Source organism: Aquarana catesbeiana, linkage group LG03, assembly GCF_042186555.1.
Source record: "Aquarana catesbeiana isolate 2022-GZ linkage group LG03, ASM4218655v1, whole genome shotgun sequence".
In the NCBI taxonomy this organism is placed as follows: domain Eukaryota; kingdom Metazoa; phylum Chordata; class Amphibia; order Anura; family Ranidae; genus Aquarana; species Aquarana catesbeiana.
The window spans coordinates 531,610,532-531,629,044 of NC_133326.1; the positions used below are offsets into that span (position 1 = coordinate 531,610,532).

An 18,513-nucleotide genomic window follows, 5' to 3' on the forward strand; every position below is an offset into this window, starting at 1 on the left:
GAATTGAGCATTCATGCTTATTGGATTACTTTTTCCTTTGGATTTTCCATCCTATTTTCATTTTGTGTATTTTTGCCTATGGAATGGCTTTTTATGTGATGTCTGACAATTGTTCTCCTTTATGGTCAAGCCTTCAAAACATGGTTTACTCCTGATTATCAATAGGTGCCATAAGTGCTATTTTTTTATGTCAGTGGTCTTTTCTTTTTTTTTTTCTTTTTACTGTTATTGTTCCATGTTGTTGATTACGTAGCAGAAGGCCTGGCTAATTAGTTCTACTCGCTGTTTGCCTAAATGAGATTCAAGCTCGGATGGAATTAGCAGTCAGCACCATTGGAAAATTAAGACGGGTTAGGAGCAGGAGCAGATTGTACACAGTAACAGCACATCCCCATCATCCTATTAGCTTTGTCTCCACTTCAAACCTGCAAATCCCTTCAAGCAATATGGAAGCTCCCCCTGCACAACTAACTGGTGAGTTTATCCTTTCTAAAGTATTGATTATACGTGTTTTTTTTTTTTTTTTTTTTTCCTTTGTAGAAGATACCTCTAGAGATCCTTCCTGATGAGAAGGTTTTATAACTGTTGCTTGTCGATCAAACAAATGATATCTCCTTGGAATACTGCAGCAGGTGCAACAAGTAGAAAATATGTTTCTGGTTTACTAAGGCTCTGAAGGTGGAGATCACACTGTAAAATGCTTATTTCCTTTAGTCTTGCTGCAAACACTTTTTTTAATTATTATTTAATTTTTTTAATACTTTTTAATGTGTCAAAATAATATTTTATATGAACGGGCTTAATATTTCTGGGATCATGCTCAATGACTATGTTTATTTTAAACACAATATAATCTTCATGGTACTGTAGAAAATGCTCTGCAAACACATAAAAACATTCTGCAGATTAATTGACAGGTTTCCCGAAAACCAAAACTGAAAATGCAAAAAGAATAAAGGAATTTTTGACCAAGTGTGATTTTTACCTTAAAGTTATAACTTAATAAATACCAATCCATGGAAAAGAGATAATAAGCAGATTTAAACCAAGATGTTTTCGACAGCAGGTGGTTAATAAAAGGCTGTTTCTTTCATAATTAATGGGGACGGATATTTGTATGTGCTTACAATGGCTGAGGATAATGTTATGGTTGTGTCTCCTAGTAGAAAGAATTGTTTTAAAGCTGTTAGTGGTATTGCTTCATAAAAGAGATTAAATTTCAGTTCAAATTACGGTATAAAGACATTTATATAAAAAAATTGCTTTAAAACCTTAGAAAAAAATAAGCTGTTATGCTGTGGGTTTAATTTAAATAAATATCACAAAAAAAACAAAAATAAAAATAGACAAAAGATATATATCATGTATAATTAGTGAACTACAGACTATGCTGTATGTAAGTATGTGAGACGTGCCTGAATATCTTTTCTCCTAGTCAGTTACCCCAGTAACACCCCTAAACTCTAATAACTATTTATATCATTCTTATGCAGGGACACTAAGGTTCCTCCAGAGTTTTTTTTTAAGGGGTTCCTTAAGCTGTGGGTAATGTACCTCTCATTAGATGGTACCTGAAAAGTTCCAGGGTCAATGCCACTTGGCAGTGCAGGCTGCATGAAGGCAATGACCTTTTTAGCTGTCTTCAAGGATGGCATTCTGACCATCACTGCACAAGGGGAATATTTCCCAATGGACACCAATTTAAAGGGCATTTTTCCCAGTGACCTGCAATAAATTGGTTTTATCAGACCCAAAAATTATTTTAGGGGTTCCTCTGGGGTAAAAAGCATTTTAAAGGCTGATCTTTACATTTACAAAAGCCCTTACTACTCAAGTGAGTCAAGAAAAAAAAATGATTGCATTTTATTAAAGGTTGTTTTTTATTGCTTCCCATTGTAGCCTTGTGTCAGTCTTGTGCATCCCCTGTACAGCAGAGCAAAGACTGAAGGGAGGAGAAGAAATATAAGGAGTCAGTCAGCTGTGCTGTAGTGCAAAGAACATGCTGTTAAGATGAAAGAGCAGAGTGACAGATGAGATCATCAGCCTGCTTCTCCTTTTGTCAAATCTCAGGCTGGGGGAGGGACAAGACCTGTAATGCCACGTACACACGGACGGATTTTCCAACAGAAAATGTTCGATGGGAGCTCTTTGTCGGAAATTCCGACCGTGTGTAGGCTCCATCGGACAGTTTCGATCAGAATTTCCTTCGCACAAAATTTGAGATCTGGTTCTCAAATTTTCCAACAACAAAATCCGTTGTCGTAAATTCCGATCGTGTGTACACAATTCCAAAGCACAAAGTGCCACGCATGCTCGGAATCAAGCAGAAGAGCAGCACTGGCTATTGAACTTCATTTTTCTCAGCTCGTCGTACGTGTTGTACGTCACCGCGTTCTTGATGTTCGGAATTTCCGACCAACTTTGTGTGACCGTGTGTATGCAAGACAAGTTTGAGCCAACATCCCTCGGAAAAAATCCGATGGATTTTGTTGTCGGAATGTGCAATCGCGTGTACGCAGCATAAGTGTTGCTTAATTGCAGTATAGGAAAATCAGGTCCCCTACTCCCCTAGACAGGGCTGTGCCGGGTAACAGAACAGTGTAAATCTCAGGACTGGAAGGCCTGAATAATAAAAAAAAAGAAGCCCTCTTTATATGGATTTTTTCTGTCTATTTAGCTGTGTGCCTGGAGTTCAGCTTTAACTTAAAGCGTTATTAACCACTAAGCTACCGCCCACCGTCATATGATGGCGGGACGAGGCAGCTTTTGTTCTGGGCGGACGTCATATGACGTGATCGCCCTCCTGAGCCACTAGGGGGCACGCGCGCGTGCCCGCTGCGTCGCTCGGGACCTGTGCCCGGCGGCTGCGATGTCCGCCGGGCACCCGCGATTGCCGGGTAACAGAGCAGGACTGTGGATCTGTGTATGTAAACACAAATCCACGTCCTGTCAGAGAGGAGACCGATGGTGTGTCCCTTGTACATAGGGACACCGATCGGTCACCTCCTCCAGTCAGTCCCCTCCCCCCACAGTTAGAATCACCTCCCTAGGACACACATTAACCCCTCGATCGCCCCCTAGTGTTAACCCCTTCCCTGCCAGTCACATTTACACAGTAATCAATGCATTTTTATAGCACGGATCGCTGTATAAATGTGAATGGTCCCAAAAATGTGTCAAAAGTGTCCGATATGTCTGCCTCAATATCGCAGTCACAATAAAAATCGCAGATCGCCGCCATTACTAGTAAAACATAAATAAATAAATAAAAATGCTATAAATCTATCCCCTATTTTGTAGACGCTATAACTTTTGCGCAAACCAATCAATATACGCTTATCGCGATTTAAAAATGTGTGGAAGAATACATATCGGCCTAAACTGAGGAAAAAATTTGTTTAAAAAAAAAAAAAAAAATGGGTATTTATAATAGCAAAAAGTAAAAAATATTGTGTTTATAGCGCAATAAATATAAAACCGCAGAGGTGATCAAATACCACCAAAAGAAACCTCTATTTGTGGGGAAAAAATGATAAAAATTTCATTGGGGTGCAGTATAACATGACCGCGCAATTGTCATTCAAAGTGCGACAGCGCTGAAAACTGAAAAATGGCTTGGGCAGGAAGGGCGTGAAAGTGCCCTGTATTGAGGTGGTTAAACCCATAATAAAAAAATAATATATTGAAACTGACCAAACATTAGATGTGGTGGCTGCATCAGTTTTCATTTTTAAGTTTTTTTCTCTCTCTGTTTTCTCTTGGTGATCTGGCCAGTTACACACCTAACACACCTCCTGTGTTAGTATACCTCCATTTTGAATGAAGCTGCACAGGAGGCACAGCAGACAGCAGCATTGTCAGTCTGAGGGGAAGGGGAGAGTAAAATGTACTAGCAGATTTAAATACACTAACAAATTGAAACCAAACTCCAGCTCACACTTTCTAATCAGTTACAGCTAACAGATTTTCTTCCTTTTGGGATAAAGATTTTACGTGAATAAATAAAAACTGATCATTTTATATGATTATATGTTTGGCATTTTCAATACATATTTATTGATTTTAATCAATTTTAATAAATTAACTTGTACAGTCTTCACCATTGGAGATTTTTTTGATTTTTCTGGTAATATTTATATCATCCTTTTTATGTGATGATTCCTTGAGTAGTTGGAGCCATCGGCGTAGCATAAGTGGTTGCAGGGGTCACAATCGCAACCCCGCCCCTAGCTCCAGGGGGCCCCTGCAGCCTCCCTGTCATATTATCATATCCTCCATAAAATCCAGCTCCGATCTGCCCTAGGGCCCCACATCCACGCTCCAGTACTGGGCTTCTACTTTGCATTCCACAGTCCACACCCTCTCCTCATTGGCTGGGGAGAAGCTGTGGGCCATTTCCTGAATGGAGAGGAGCACGAGGTGAGAACAGCCCAGGATGGGGAAGTGTCTGTGCTGTGTGCTGGCAACATGGAATGGTAACCGAGCTCAGCAAGGCAAGAGGAGGAGAGTGCCATCCTGTAGCCATGATGGGACCAATGTCACTGGTGAGGTATGACACTACTCAGTGTCTTCTAGTCACCAGCTGGGATTCTCTGTACTCCCCCACCCGGGGATATCTACTTACCCCACTTCCCTGACAAATAGGGAAAAGACACACACCTCCAGACAGGGTTCAGGGAAACCTTCAGAAGTTGCAAAAATAAATCCCTTAACACCTCCTCGGGGGGCCCCTGAAGGGCTGCAGGCTCCAGGTTTTGTGTCACATGGCTTTGCCCTCCCAGATCTAAGTTGCCCCCCCCAAGCCCCCTGACCACCCCCTCCACCCTGCATGCTATGTCCGGCTGCTGAGCTCCTTCGCCATTACAGCACTCTATACTGTTCCTCCTCCACAGGGCTGAAATCACATTCCACAACACAGCCAGTTAGCCATGATCTGCATAGGGTGTATCTGCCTACTGCAACTACACTGCCATTCCGACCAGAGAATTTCACAGGTCAGAAGGGCAACATAAAAGCCAGATACACCCTGTGAAGACTGACGGACTGTGTGTAAAGGAATGTGATTTCAGCCCTGTGTAGTGTGTGTGTGTGTGTGGGGGGGCTGTATACAGTGCTGGGATGGGAAAGGAGCTCTGCCAAGTGACTTGCTAGGGGTCCCTGTCCTCTGATTCTCCAGCGGTAATCCCTGTCCTCTGATGTAAAGAGGAACTCTGGGAACTCAAAACTCTTAAGCCACTTTGAGTATCTTGGCGTGCGGTGAATGTATCTGCACGCACGTTGGAAGTAGTGGGGGGGGGGGCCAGGTCAACTTTTGCATCGGGGCTCACAAGCTTCAAGCTACGCCTCTGGTTGGAGCTCCTATATCCTGGTATGGGAACAGTACCATACAACAGTGATTTATGACCTCTAGCAACTGGAGTCCATCCTTCTGGTAAGCCTTGTTTCTCGTAGGGTGACATTGGTGATAGTTTTATATTAAAGGAGTCTTGCTCAGTTTGCTGTACTGTGGACTATGGTGTTGAATTTAACAACTATAGGTTACAAAGACCTCTGGAACAGTGTGGTCTAATACTTTAGAGAGTTATTTGTGAATACATATGACGAACAATACCTGGTGAATGAGAATGTATATATTTTTGGGTTGAAATAATTTTTATTCATTTTTTTTATGATTATTTTTTAAGGACTCTATATATAGGTCTTCCTGCAAGCTGCTGGGTTGTTTGTGTTGTTTTAGGTGTGTTACATGGTGTGTCCCGTGGGCAATAAGTTTTAAAGGCTAAAAATAAAACCTATGTGGCTCACAGCCAAAATTAAAAAAGCTAGAAATAATAGGAAAAGATCTTTTAAAAAATATAAAATTGAAGGAACGCTATCATCGTTTAAATGTGATAAAGAATATAACAGACTACGTAAAAAGGAAATCAAGGACACAAAAATTCAAAATGTACGACAGATTGCAAAAGGTATCAGGACAAACTCCAAAAATGTCTTCAAATATAGTAACAGTAAAAAGGTCAGGTCTGAGGATGTAGGACCTTTACAAAATAATCTAGAGTGGGTGACTAGGGACAAAGAGAAGGCAAATTTATTAAATACTTTATTCAGCTCTGTGTATACAAAGGAGCATGGGGAGCTCATGTCCATAATGGGGATTTTATTGACACAGCCCCAAATGATCCACAATGGCTCAAAAGTGATATGGTCCAGTAATATTTAGACCAAATAAAGGTGGATAAAGCACCTGGACCAGATGGTATCCACCCATGGATCCTAAAAGAATTTAGCTCTGCCATTTCAAAGCCATTGTTTCAAATTTTTAGGGACTTGTTAATGACTGGAATTGTACCAACTGGATCGGCATAGGACCAATGTGGTGTCCATATTTAAAAAGGGATCAAAGTCTTTACCAAGTAACTATAGACCTGTTAGTTTAACTTCTATAGTCGGGAAGATACTGGAGAGTTTAATAAAAGATCACATAGATGAGACAGCATGGATTCATGAAAGACAGAAGTTGTCAAACAAACCTGATTTCTTTTTATGAAGAGGTAAGTAAAACCTTGGACAGAGGGGTGGCTGTGGACGTGGTATACTTGGATTTTGCAAAAGCGTTTGACACAGTTCCCCACACACGGCTAATGTGTAAGGTAAAGTCTACAGGCTTGGAAAATTAAGCTTGTAAATGGATAGAAAACTGGCTAAAAACTGAATCCAGAGAGTAGCGGTTAATGATTCTTATTCTGGATGGTCTAAGGTTATCAGTGGGGTACCCCAAGGTTCAGTGTTGGGACCCTTACTTTTTAGTATCTTTATAAATGATATAGGGTCTGGGATTAGAAGTATAATTTCAGTGTTTGCAGATGACACCAAGCTCTGCAGTGGAATAACGTCCTTACAGAACTTACAAGCCGACCTCAATGCACTGTTTAATTGGGCAACTGTGTGGCAAATGAGGTCTAATGTTGATAAATGTAAAGTAATGCACTTGGGGGGTTAAGAATATGCATGCATCATACATGCTAGGGGGAGTACAAATGGGGGAACTGGATTTATTCTCTCTTGAGAAGAGGAGATTAAGGGGGATATGATCAACATGTACAAATACATAAGTAGTCCATATAGTGAAATTGGTGTTGAGCTATTCACTTTAAGGTCATCACAGAGGACAAGGGGGCACTCTTTACGTCTAGAGGAAAAAAGATTTCATCTCCAAATATGTAAAGGTTTTTTCACAGTAATGCCCCGTACACACGGTCGGATTTTCAGATGGAAAATGTCCGATCGGAGTGTGTTGTCGGAAATTCCGACCGTGTGTGGGCTCCATCGGACATTTTCCATCGGATTTTCCAACACACAAAGTTTGAGAGCAGGCTATAAAATTTTCCGACAACAAAATCCGATCGCGTCAATTCCAACCGTGTGTGGCCTGTTCCGACGCACAAAGTGCCACGCATGCTCAGAAGAAATTCCGACACGGAACAGCTCAGTCTGGTAAAATTAGCGTTCGCAATGGATACAGCACTTTCGTCACGCTGCAATGTTAAAAATGGTTTAATACAGCGCACTCTCTTCTTCTTTATAATGTGAGAAGAATTAAGTAGTTTTGCTGCTCATATTCACACACACTTCTTACAAACTAATTTATTTATTTTTTATTGGGATTACCTGAATATATTGTTATTTGTCACATCTGACATAAATATTTTTTTAAAATTTTTTTTTATTTAAAGCCATTTTTATTTTAGATTTTATGTTTGTATTTTTTCAAAGGCTGACCTTTGTTTAATGTTATTTTTAGTTTTACTCCAGAATATTTTTGTGTGTGTTTTGTGTGTCAAGTTACCACAACACCATCGATAGCTTTTATTATTGAAGCTCAAGGAGATTGTTTGGTGTTGGTGTCCCTTGTTAATTTCACATTGTATATTTGAAATGTACCTGAATCCTCACAAACAAACTGTCCTTTTGGAAGTAAAAACACACATAGGCAAGTATAATGTGAGGTCACAAAGGTGTGTATCAGATGTTATTTAGGCCCTCAAACCCTTATTGAGAGCCTCCAACATTAAGGACTCACACATGAGTTGTTGTCCCTCCTCCATCCTTTGCACTTTACAGGCAATGATGGCAGCGAAGTCATCCTCCACGGTGTGTGGTGCTCCCAGGGCCTCTGTAGCCTTCCAAAAGAGGCCTATGGCAGCCTCCTCTAGGGCACTCCTCCACCTGCCACTTTCTCTTTCCAGGTGTAGGGGAGGGACCTGCAGATCAGGCAGCCTGCTCGGCCCGGCCACCTCCTGGCTGAGACTTCCCTGTGTATGAAAAAGGGACATGGTTTTAGTTTTTGCATCATCAATCACAATCATAAATTAGTACTCCCAACTAACATCTAGTTAGCATCATTGATTGGACAACCTGAAATATTTAGAGGAATGCTATACCTAGCTCAATCTGGGCTCCTCCACATGTTGTTGCCTGGAAGGCCCAGGTTGGGCGTCAGAAGCCTCAGCTGGGGGGGAAGGAAGCGTGGAAGGAAGACTGGAGAGTGATGGCCTGGGTTCAGTCTGACCTGCCAGAAAATGCAGCCTGTCATAGTACCACATACTGGGGACATAGATGTCATCTGCTGCTCCGGATCTCCTCGAATCCTGGATTTTCTGGCACTCCCTTACATATGTGCTCCTCAGGCCACCAATTAGGATCTTCAAATATGTGATGTCTGCCGTGGGGATCACCTGCTTCACAATTTCCAACAATTGATCCAGCGCTGCCTTCCTCTTTGTTTGGTTCCTATAATGTGGGTGGTTGATCTCCCACAGACAAGGTAGCTCCCTGAACATGTCAATGCATATTGCCATGAAGTCAGTATCTTGAAAGATATCCATTTTCACTGCAAGACACAACACAAGACAAACCCTAATGTCAGGCCAAACTCTCCTAATCTTGTTACAATATAGGCCTCAATGTAGAAGCAGTATAGGCACAAGTATGTCTCTTACCTTCGTTCTTACGATCGGCGCCTCCAATGCTCCTTCCTCCGCTCACAGATCGTACGTAATACGCATGTGTGGTACGCTTTATACACACTGCGCATGCGTGTAACTCCGCCTGCCCCTGACGTTCTTTTTAGTCTATTCCCCGCCCCTTTTGATTCTGCGCAGTGAGGGAAGAGCACATGGCGGATACACAGCAGGTGCTAATTACAGGAACGAGGAGGAGGAGGAGGAAAGCCCGGATCCAGACACATCCGGATCCAGAAGGAGAAGATTTAAGGCCACAAATATGTCCTTTGGGGAGATGTTGGAGATGGTCGACATCCTGAAGTACGACTATGATGGAAAGTATGGGCCTTACCCCAACCCCAATATCAGAAAGGCCAAGATCATTGTAAAAGTGGTCAAAAGTCTGCACCGGAATTTCGGGGTACGACGATCGAAAGATCAGCTCAGGAAGCGGTGGTCGGACCTGAAATTAAGAGAGCCCGAGCAGTACCGAAAGATCCGGAGATTGCTGCAAAAAAGTAAGTAGTTGTGCTGTGTTCCTATTCTTTTTGTCTTTATTACGTTCGTGCTGCTCCATGTGCTTTTCTTAATTGTTGTACAGTTTAAAATGGCAACTTTAATGTTCATGGGCCCATTATTCGTTCGTATCAAACATTTTTCTTTCGGCCTCTAAATCACCATTGTTTAGGCCATATGCATTTTCCTACATTTTTTAGGGCCTACTTGTATGAAAAATATTTGGTTGTGTAGATGGGTTTGTTACTAGAATGAAATGCAAACTAAATTCTGTGTAAGGAGAGGACACTCAGTAGCTGTTTTCACATCTGGACGCTGGAGCACTAGTGTGGGACACAAGAACACCCTTTTTATTAGGGGGTCCACACAGGTGCTCCAGTGTATACTATAGGGGGGTCTCCATCTGTGAAGCTTGTACAAGACAGGTAAAGTATTGAAGCTTGATAAAGGACAATAAAAATGCTACATCTTGGAACTCTGCCCAAATAGACAATTGTACCCCACTTCCAAGCAATGTTTCCTATTTATAGTTCTGCCATCAAATATCTGTATGCTAATTATACCATTTTTGTTTTACATAGGGGAGAAAAGACTCGGAGGACACCCCTCATCCGAGGAGACCAGAGACCCCCCACCTCTGGAAGAAGGGGAAATACCCCCAACCCAAGCTGAGCAGGAGGAGGAAGAAGATGTGGTGGAAATTGGCACCACAACAGGTGAGTGTCTGCGACCACAGACTCAGGTAAGAGATGGATGCCGGCAGATTTTTGATACCTGTTTTTGTTTGGTTTCTCTCTTTTTAGGTGATCATGATGTTGTGGATCGAGATCCTTTCACATCAGAAAGTGCCCAGATCCTGATAGTGGAGATCATGGGGTATAATTTAGAATTAGAAAACCTCAAGAAAAAAATCAATGATGTTATTCAAAAAAATAATAACATCATTGATGTTTTGGGGCGAATTTAAAACCCCACAAGATCACTTTGTTTTTTTTGTGTGCTACAATCTTAAACATTTTTTAGCGATGTTTCGAAAAGCCAAATTTGGAGGATGCACACAGTGTGCCAACATGTGCTATCTGCCATCACGGGAGATCAATGGACGCGTTTTGGGGGTGAAACCCCTTCCTCAATAATAAAGTAGCGGTGAGGAAGGGGTCGCTTCCCCAAAACACGTCCCTTGATCCCCCGTGATGGCAGCTAGCACATGTTGACATTCGTAAATTGGTGTGCATCTTCCAAATTTGGCTTTTCAAGGGGTGACTTCACCCCATCTGAACGCAATATCAAACACAGTTCCAAAATACTCATGTCTGATATTGCCTTCAAGTTTTACCATATGTGAACTTTGTAAGTTCAAGATTTTTGTCTTTCTTGTTGGTTTTACACAGGGCTGTTTTATCGTAAATGGACATTTCTATTTTTGATAATGCCACCCCAAAAATTGTTATACAACAAACATGTTGGTTTGTTTTAAAAACCTTTTCTAAATGCACATGTGATTGTGCAGGCATTAAAAAGTTTGTTAATCAAGAATGTGTGGATTATTGTCTGAACGCTACAACACTTTTGTGGTGATGTAATTGCTGTTTTCTGTGAAAATGGGGGTTATTTCCTAAGGGAAAATCCTCTTTGCACTACAAGTGCAGTTTCAGGGCAGTTTTAAGTGCACTTGTAGTGCAAAGTGTCTACGCCTTTAGTAAATAACACCCAACAGTGCTTTGTATAAAGGGTTACACAATCACGCCATTTTCAGGACTCCCCACATTGCTGTCAGGGTCAGCTAAATCAAACACAAGCAGTAAATGTCACCAAAGATTAGCTTTTTTTTTTTTATTTGATAAATGCTTCACAAATTGTCTGGCATATTGATGGCCCCCCTACCCGCAAAGAACTCAAGGTATCTTAACCGGCACTCAGGGAGGGCAAGCCAGGACGGCCACTTTCAAGCGCCGTCAGGGTTGTATCATGTAGAATTCCGGCCTCAGGCCCAACTGAGCCAGCATAGTTGGCAGAATGTTGGCGTAAAAAGTTATGTAGAACACAGCACGCCAGGATTATATGATTAAGTTTATACTCCGCCATATGGATGGGTGTCAGAAATAGGCGGAACCAGCTGGCCATGATTCCAAATGTGTTCTCCACCACTCTTCTGGCTCTGGCCAGCCGGTAATTAAAAACCCTCTGTTCCGGGGTGAGGGTCCTCATCGGGAATGGCCGCATAAGATGGTTCCCCAGTGCAAATGCTTCATCCGCAACGAAGACGAATGGGAGTCCTTCCACATTGTCCTCTGGAGGTGGCAAGTCCAAGCTGCCATTCTGGAGACGCCTGTAGAACTCCGTCTGGGCGATGACTCCACCATTAGACATCCGGCCATTCTTCCCCACGTCCACATACAAGAAGTCGTAATTAGCCGACACCACCGCCAACATCACAATACTATTGAACCCCTTATAGTTGAAATAGTACGACCCCGAGTTGGGTGGTGGGACGATGTGGACATGTTTCCCATCAATTGCCCCTCCGCAGTTAGGAAAGTCCCACCGCTGGGCAAAGTGGGAGGCCACAGTCTGCCATTCCTGTGGCGTGGAAGGAAACTGTTGAGGAAAACAAAAAAAAATTAGTATTTTTGCACATAAACATGGCAAGCAGATTAGACACAAACATTCTTGGCCAACCTCCAGATAGCATTTATTAAGGGGAATTTAACAACACCAAAGTATAAGGTACACCTATAATATCCCCCCCCATGGGCCATTTCTAACATTATGGGGGGGGGGGGGGAATCTTGGACAGGTAACCCTTTCCACTTAATAGAGAAATGAATGCCTAAATACAGGGTATTACTTGGAACAGCCCCTCCTTAGTTACACTATTGGCAGCCCACTGGACAGGTAAGAAGTGTCATAATACAAAGATATAAATACACATTGTACACATTTGAGGACATTTGGACATTCTGCTATTACCTGTCAAGATAATAATAGGATACAAAAACTTTAAACAATAACATTTGAAAGTATACAGGCAGGCCCTTGCACTACATGCTTTGGGGAATTCATCCATACATCTGATCACAAAAGAGATGGGTATAGTGTGTATGGGTTTGGCAAAGTCAGCAGATAGATGATTGAGGATAGATAGAGAATTGGGATCATCAGACTTAGCAGTTGGGGGGAGGGAGGGTTACTAAAAATGATTTGGGGACACCACAAAAAAAAGCCTCTGGCACTCTGCCTGAATTTAAAGCACAAATCACATTTCTAAACATTTTAGGGGTTGTTTGGGGTAAAGCACTACTATGGAGCTGACAAAATACATTGTTAAGTGACTACATGAGGTGAATATAGGGGCAGGAGAGCATGCTGGGGAGGTTATTGAAGGCAAATATGTATGAAGGACTAAAAAAATAATTACATAAAATTCCAGCATGCATGAGGACAAAGGGGACATTCGCAGCATATTACAATCATGGTAATTAGGGAATGAGGAAAGAAATACAATATATTATCAAACATTCAATACAATAAAATGTGATATTAAAGGATACAAATCTTACCTTCATATACTCCTTCTGCAGGACCTGAATGATGGCAGAACAGGTCTCTGGGATAATGATACCCAGAGCCTGGGGGGAGATGCCTGTCGAGAACTTCAAGTCCTGCAGACTTCTCCCTGTCGCCAAGTACCGCAGGGTAGCGACGAGCCTCTGCTCCGGAGTGATGGCTTGCCTCATGCAGGTATCCTGCCTGCTGATATAGGGGGTCAGCAAAGCCAGCAGACGGTGAAATACGGGGTCCCTCATGCTGAGAAAGTTCCTGAAATCATCAGGATTATTCTCACAGAGCAAAGGCATATGAGAGAACTGGTCACGCTGAAGCAACCAGATCTTGGTCCATGAACTCCTCCCCACCCTGTTCATGGACTGGACTTGTGTCAAGGTCAGGACCCCAACACCAAGCCCCCGCACAGCAGGAACTCTACGAGGAGTACGTATACGCAACATGGCTAGAAACGAAGAACGAAGTAACAGAATGCACTGAAGAACAGCAAGGCCTGTGAAGAGCGACCTGAAAAACAGTAACGAACGAACAAGAACACAATGACTATAAGTCACGCGGAAATTGCTTCACACTGAAGAGCAGATACAAACCCACAAGCACAAACTGAACCGCAGAAAAGGATCTGAAAGCCACGTGTCTGAAAAAGCGCGAATCGTCTCTCACCAAACTTTTACTAACACGAGATTAGCAAAAGGAGCCCAAAGGGTGCCGCGCTTGGTTCTGAACTGGCCTTTTCTAGTCTCGTCGTACGTGGTTGACGTCACCGCGTTGTTGGCGATTGGAAATTCCGACAACTTTGTGCGACCGTGTGTACGCAAAACAAGTTTGAGCCAACATCCGTCGGAAAAAATCCTAGGATTTTGTTGTCGGAATGTCCGAACAAAGTCCGACCGTGTGTATGGGGCATAAGAGCTGTGAAAATGTGGAATAGACTTCATGCAGAGGTGGTTCTGGACAGCTCAGTAGATTGCTATAAAAAAAAGGCCTGGATTCTTTCCTTAACCAGTAGCAGACCAGCCATCATCGTTATACTGCGGCAGGTTGGCTCTCCTGGGCAAATCGCCGTTTAAGACTACTGGGGGGGGGGGGGGGGGGGGGGCGACGACGGAGCTGATGCCCGCTGGGCACCTGTGATCGCTCCTGAGAGAGGTAGAACAGAGATTTGTTAATGTAAACAGACAGATCTCTGTTCTGTCAGGGGAGAAGAGACAGATCTGCTGTTTGTACTGGTTATGAACAGCGATATGTCTCCTCCTCCAAGCAGTCCCATCCCCCCACAGTTAGAAACACTCCCTAGGACACACATTTAACCCCTCGATCGCCCCTGAGTGTTAACCCCTTCCCTGCCAGTGACATTTACATAGTAATCAGTGGCTATTTTTAGCTCCGATCGCTGTATAAATGTCAATGGTCCCAAAAAATTGTCAAAAGTGTCCGATCTGTTCACCGCAATACAAGTACATATTTGGGGGGCACACCCTACAATGCGTTTAAATTCAAGATGGTGCTGCTATAAGACCTACAAACAGTACAAAATAGTTTACAGCGCACACATACAAGAATGACATTTCCTGCAAGGCTAGTTAAAAACACCTGAACATATTCAAAAAATACGGGGGTTTGGTCACACTATATGGTCATATAGTGCTAAGCCCACTTACTGCGACAAAGTACCCCGAATTAGTGGGTCCTACTCTAGTAATAGAATGGAAGATCCTTTGTCTCAACCATGGGAGCTAAACTCCTCTATGTGGGAGAACTGAAGGGCATACATCCTATACACTGGTGGCCACTAAATAAGAGGTAATGCCCCCTAAATATGTACTTGTATATTGGAATAGACCCTGACCAGGTTTTTTGGGCTGGAGCACCCCTCCCCCTCCTCATTACCTCTTATTTAGTGGCCACCAGTGTATAGGATGTATCCCCCTTCATGTCATTCTTGTATGTGTGCGCTGTAAAATATTTTGTACTGTCCACTGCAATGTCGCAGTCCCGCTAAAAATTGCAGATTGCCACCATTAATAGTAAAAAAAATAATAATAATAAAAATGCCATAAATATATCCCCTATATTGTAGATGCTATAACTTTTGTGCAAACCAATCAATATATGCTTATTGCGATTTTTTTTTACCAAAAATATGTAGAAGAACACATATCAGTCTAAACTGAGGAAGAGATTTGTTTTTCTATATCATTTGGGGGGATATTTATTATAGGAAAAGGGAAAAAATATTGCTTTGTTTTCAAAATTGTCGCTCTTTTTGTGTTTATAGCGCAAAAAATAAAACCCGCAGAGGTGATCAAATAACACCAAAAGAAAGCTCTATTTGTGGGGAAAAAAAGACATCAATTTTGTCTAGGTACAGCGTTGCACGACCGCGCAATTGTCAGTTAAAATGACGCAGTGCCGTATCGCAAAAAATGGCCTGGTCATTAAGGGGGCAAATCCTTTCGGGGCTGAAGTGGTTAATGTACATAATATAATTGGGTACTAACATTTATAGGTAAAGTTGATCCAGGGAATATCTGATTGCCGCTCAGGGGATCAGGAAGGAATTTTTTCCACTGCTGTAGCAAATTGGATCATGCTTTGCTGGGGTTTTTCGCCTTCCTCTGGATCAACTGTGGGTGAAGGATTGTGTAATGGGATTGTATGATATATTAGTTTTTTTTTTTTTTTTTTTATTGGTTGAACTGGATGGACTTGTTTCTTTTTTTTCAACCTGACTAACTATGTAACAGTGCAAATTTTTGTGGTCGATGCCCAGTGTTATCTTAAGAGCATTATAGGCCCCCGGGCAATACAGTGCACTGGGGCCCTGTCTACACAATCACGCACGAGAATAAAAATGCACATTATCAATAAGGCTATATTTATTGCTACTTCCAACAAAATCAGTGTTTAAACATTAACACAATGTTTGGACAATATACATATAGTTACATAGTAGGTGAGGTTGAAAAAAAGACACAAGTCCATCAAGTCCAACCAATGTGTGTGATTATATGTCAGTATTACATTGTATATCTCTGTATGTTGCGGTCATTCAGGTGCTTATCTAATAGTTTCTTGAAACTATCAATACCCCCCACTGAGACCACCGCGGAATTGGATTGGATGTAGAAGGGAATTCCACATCCTTGCCGCTCTTACAGTAAAGAAACCTCTACGTAGTTTAAGGTTAAACCTCATTTCTTCTAATTTTAATGAGTGGCCACAAGTCTTGTTAAACTCTCTTCTGTGAAAAAGTTTTATTCCTATTGTGGGGTCACCAGTACGGTATTTGTATATTGAAATCATATCCCCTCTCAAGCGTCTTCTCCAGAGAGAATAGGTTCATTGCTCGCAACCTTTCCTCATAACTAATATCCTCCAGACCCTTTATTAGCTTTGTTGCCCTTCTATGTACTCGCTCCATTTCCAGTACATCCTTCCTGAGGTCTGGAGCCCAGAACTGGACAGCATACTCTAGGTGCGGCTGGACCAGAGTCTTGTAGAGCAGGAGAATTATCGTTTTATCTCTGGAGTTGATCCCTGTTTTAATGCATGCCAATATTCTGTTTGCTTTGTTAGCAGCAGCTTGGCATTGCATGCCATTGCTGCGCCTATCATCTACTAGGACCGCCAGGCAGTGGTGTATTTAGGTTTTGAGCTGCCCTAGGCCTGACTAGGGCAACACAAAACTCATGAAACTCATGCACCCCCTAATTTAATGCCAAGGCCACACCCCTTCCTGTTTAAGACCCACCCTATCATCTGTAAACCACACCCCTTCCTCTTTAGGCTCATTTGGCACCTTTCAGGGGGAGGAGGGAACGGGTACCTGTTTTTGACAGTTACCTTTCCCCACTCTCGGGAGACTGCGCTGACCTCTCTGAAGTTCGGCCCCCCTCCTCCTTCCTCCACTGGGCCATTCAAAAAGAGCAACGCGCTTCGCACATATGCAGTAGGAAACCGGACGGTTTACCTTACCATGAATGATGGTGGCAAAACCCGAGAGCCAATCAGAAAATCGGCTGAGGTGTCGACATCGCGGGATGCCTGGACAGGTAAGTGTCCTAATATTAAAAGTCAGCAGCTACCCATCAAACCTAAGATTTTATCCTAATTTATGCCTTCTAGCAAGGTTCGTAGTTTAGGGAAGTTGGCTTTTTTGAAATTCAGTGTCTTTGTATTCCCCTTATGTTTCCTATTTGTTGATTTATACTGAAGCCAATTGACCTGCGATCGCTGTTACCTAAATTGCCCCCTATTTCCACATCCGTGATCAGGTCTGTATTGTTGGTAATCAGTAGATCCAGTAATGCTTTATTTCTAGTTGGTGCGCCTACCATCTGACCCATAAAATTGTCCTGCAAGACATTTAGGAACTGGCGAGCCTTAGATGAATGCGGGGCTCCCTCCGCCCAGTCTAAGTCTGGATAATTAAAATCCCACATTATGATAACACTTCCCATCCTTGCTGCTAATCCAAATTGTGATAGGAGATCTGTCTCCCCTTCCTCCCTCAGGTTAGGGGGCCTATAGCATAATCCCAGTATTATTTCCCCTTAGCTTCATCCCTTTGGCTCTACCCATAAGGATTCCACCTTATCCCTACCTCCCTTAGTAATGTCATCTCTCACATTCACTTGTACATTATTCTTGATATATAGGTATACCCCTCCCCCTTTTTTACCCTCTCTATCCTTGCGATAAAGGGTATACCCTTGAATGTTTGCCAGCCAATCATGAGAGCTGTTGAACCAGGTCTCTGAAATTCCCACAAAATCCAAATCCTCCTCGTACAACAGTATCTCTAGTTCACCCATTTTGTCTGCCAGGCTCCTGGCATTGGTGAACATGCCACGTAGTTTAGACCGGTCGCATATTATCCTCTTATTGGGTGTTCCGAGATTGCAACTAGGACTTGCTACTATACTTACCTTGGGTTAATGTGCTTTGGTCAACCTACCACTAATGCCCCCAATACTACCCTCTGGAATATGTTCCGCGCTAACTATCTCTACCTCTGGACCTCCCCCCATCACCTAGTTTAAAAACCCCTCTAACTTTTTGGCCATCTTCATTCCCAGCTGATCTGCACCTTCCTCATTTAGGTGCAGTCCTTCCCTTCTATAGTACTGGTTATCGACTGAGAAGTCAGCCCAGTCCTCCAGGAACCCAAACCCCTCCTTACTACACCAGCTCTTCAGCCACTTGTTTACTTCCCTAATCTCCCTCTGCCTTTCTGGTGTGGCTCGATGTACTGGTAGTATTTCTGAGGATACAACCTAGGAGGTCCTTTTCCGCAATTTAGCTTCTAAGTCCCTAAAATCGTTCTTTAGGACACTCCATCTGCCTCTGACTTTGTCATTGGTGTCAGTGTGCACCATGACAGCTGGGTCTTCCCCAGCCCCTCCCAGTGACCTGTCCACCAGATCCG

At 42.7% G+C, this 18,513-nt stretch overlaps 1 protein-coding gene across 1 annotated transcript in view; it reads left to right on the forward strand.

Moving 5' to 3' along the window:
- Positions 1 to 238: 238 nt before the first annotated feature.
- ANO2 (anoctamin 2) overlaps positions 239 to 18,513 on the forward strand; it is a 373,482-nt gene continuing 355,207 nt past the window's right edge. Inside the window, exon 1 of the mRNA XM_073621286.1 lies at positions 239 to 474. Within this exon, the coding sequence (XP_073477387.1) occupies positions 312 to 474 (163 nt within the window). The 5' untranslated portion in view covers positions 239 to 311. The remainder of the gene's footprint in view (positions 475 to 18,513) is intronic.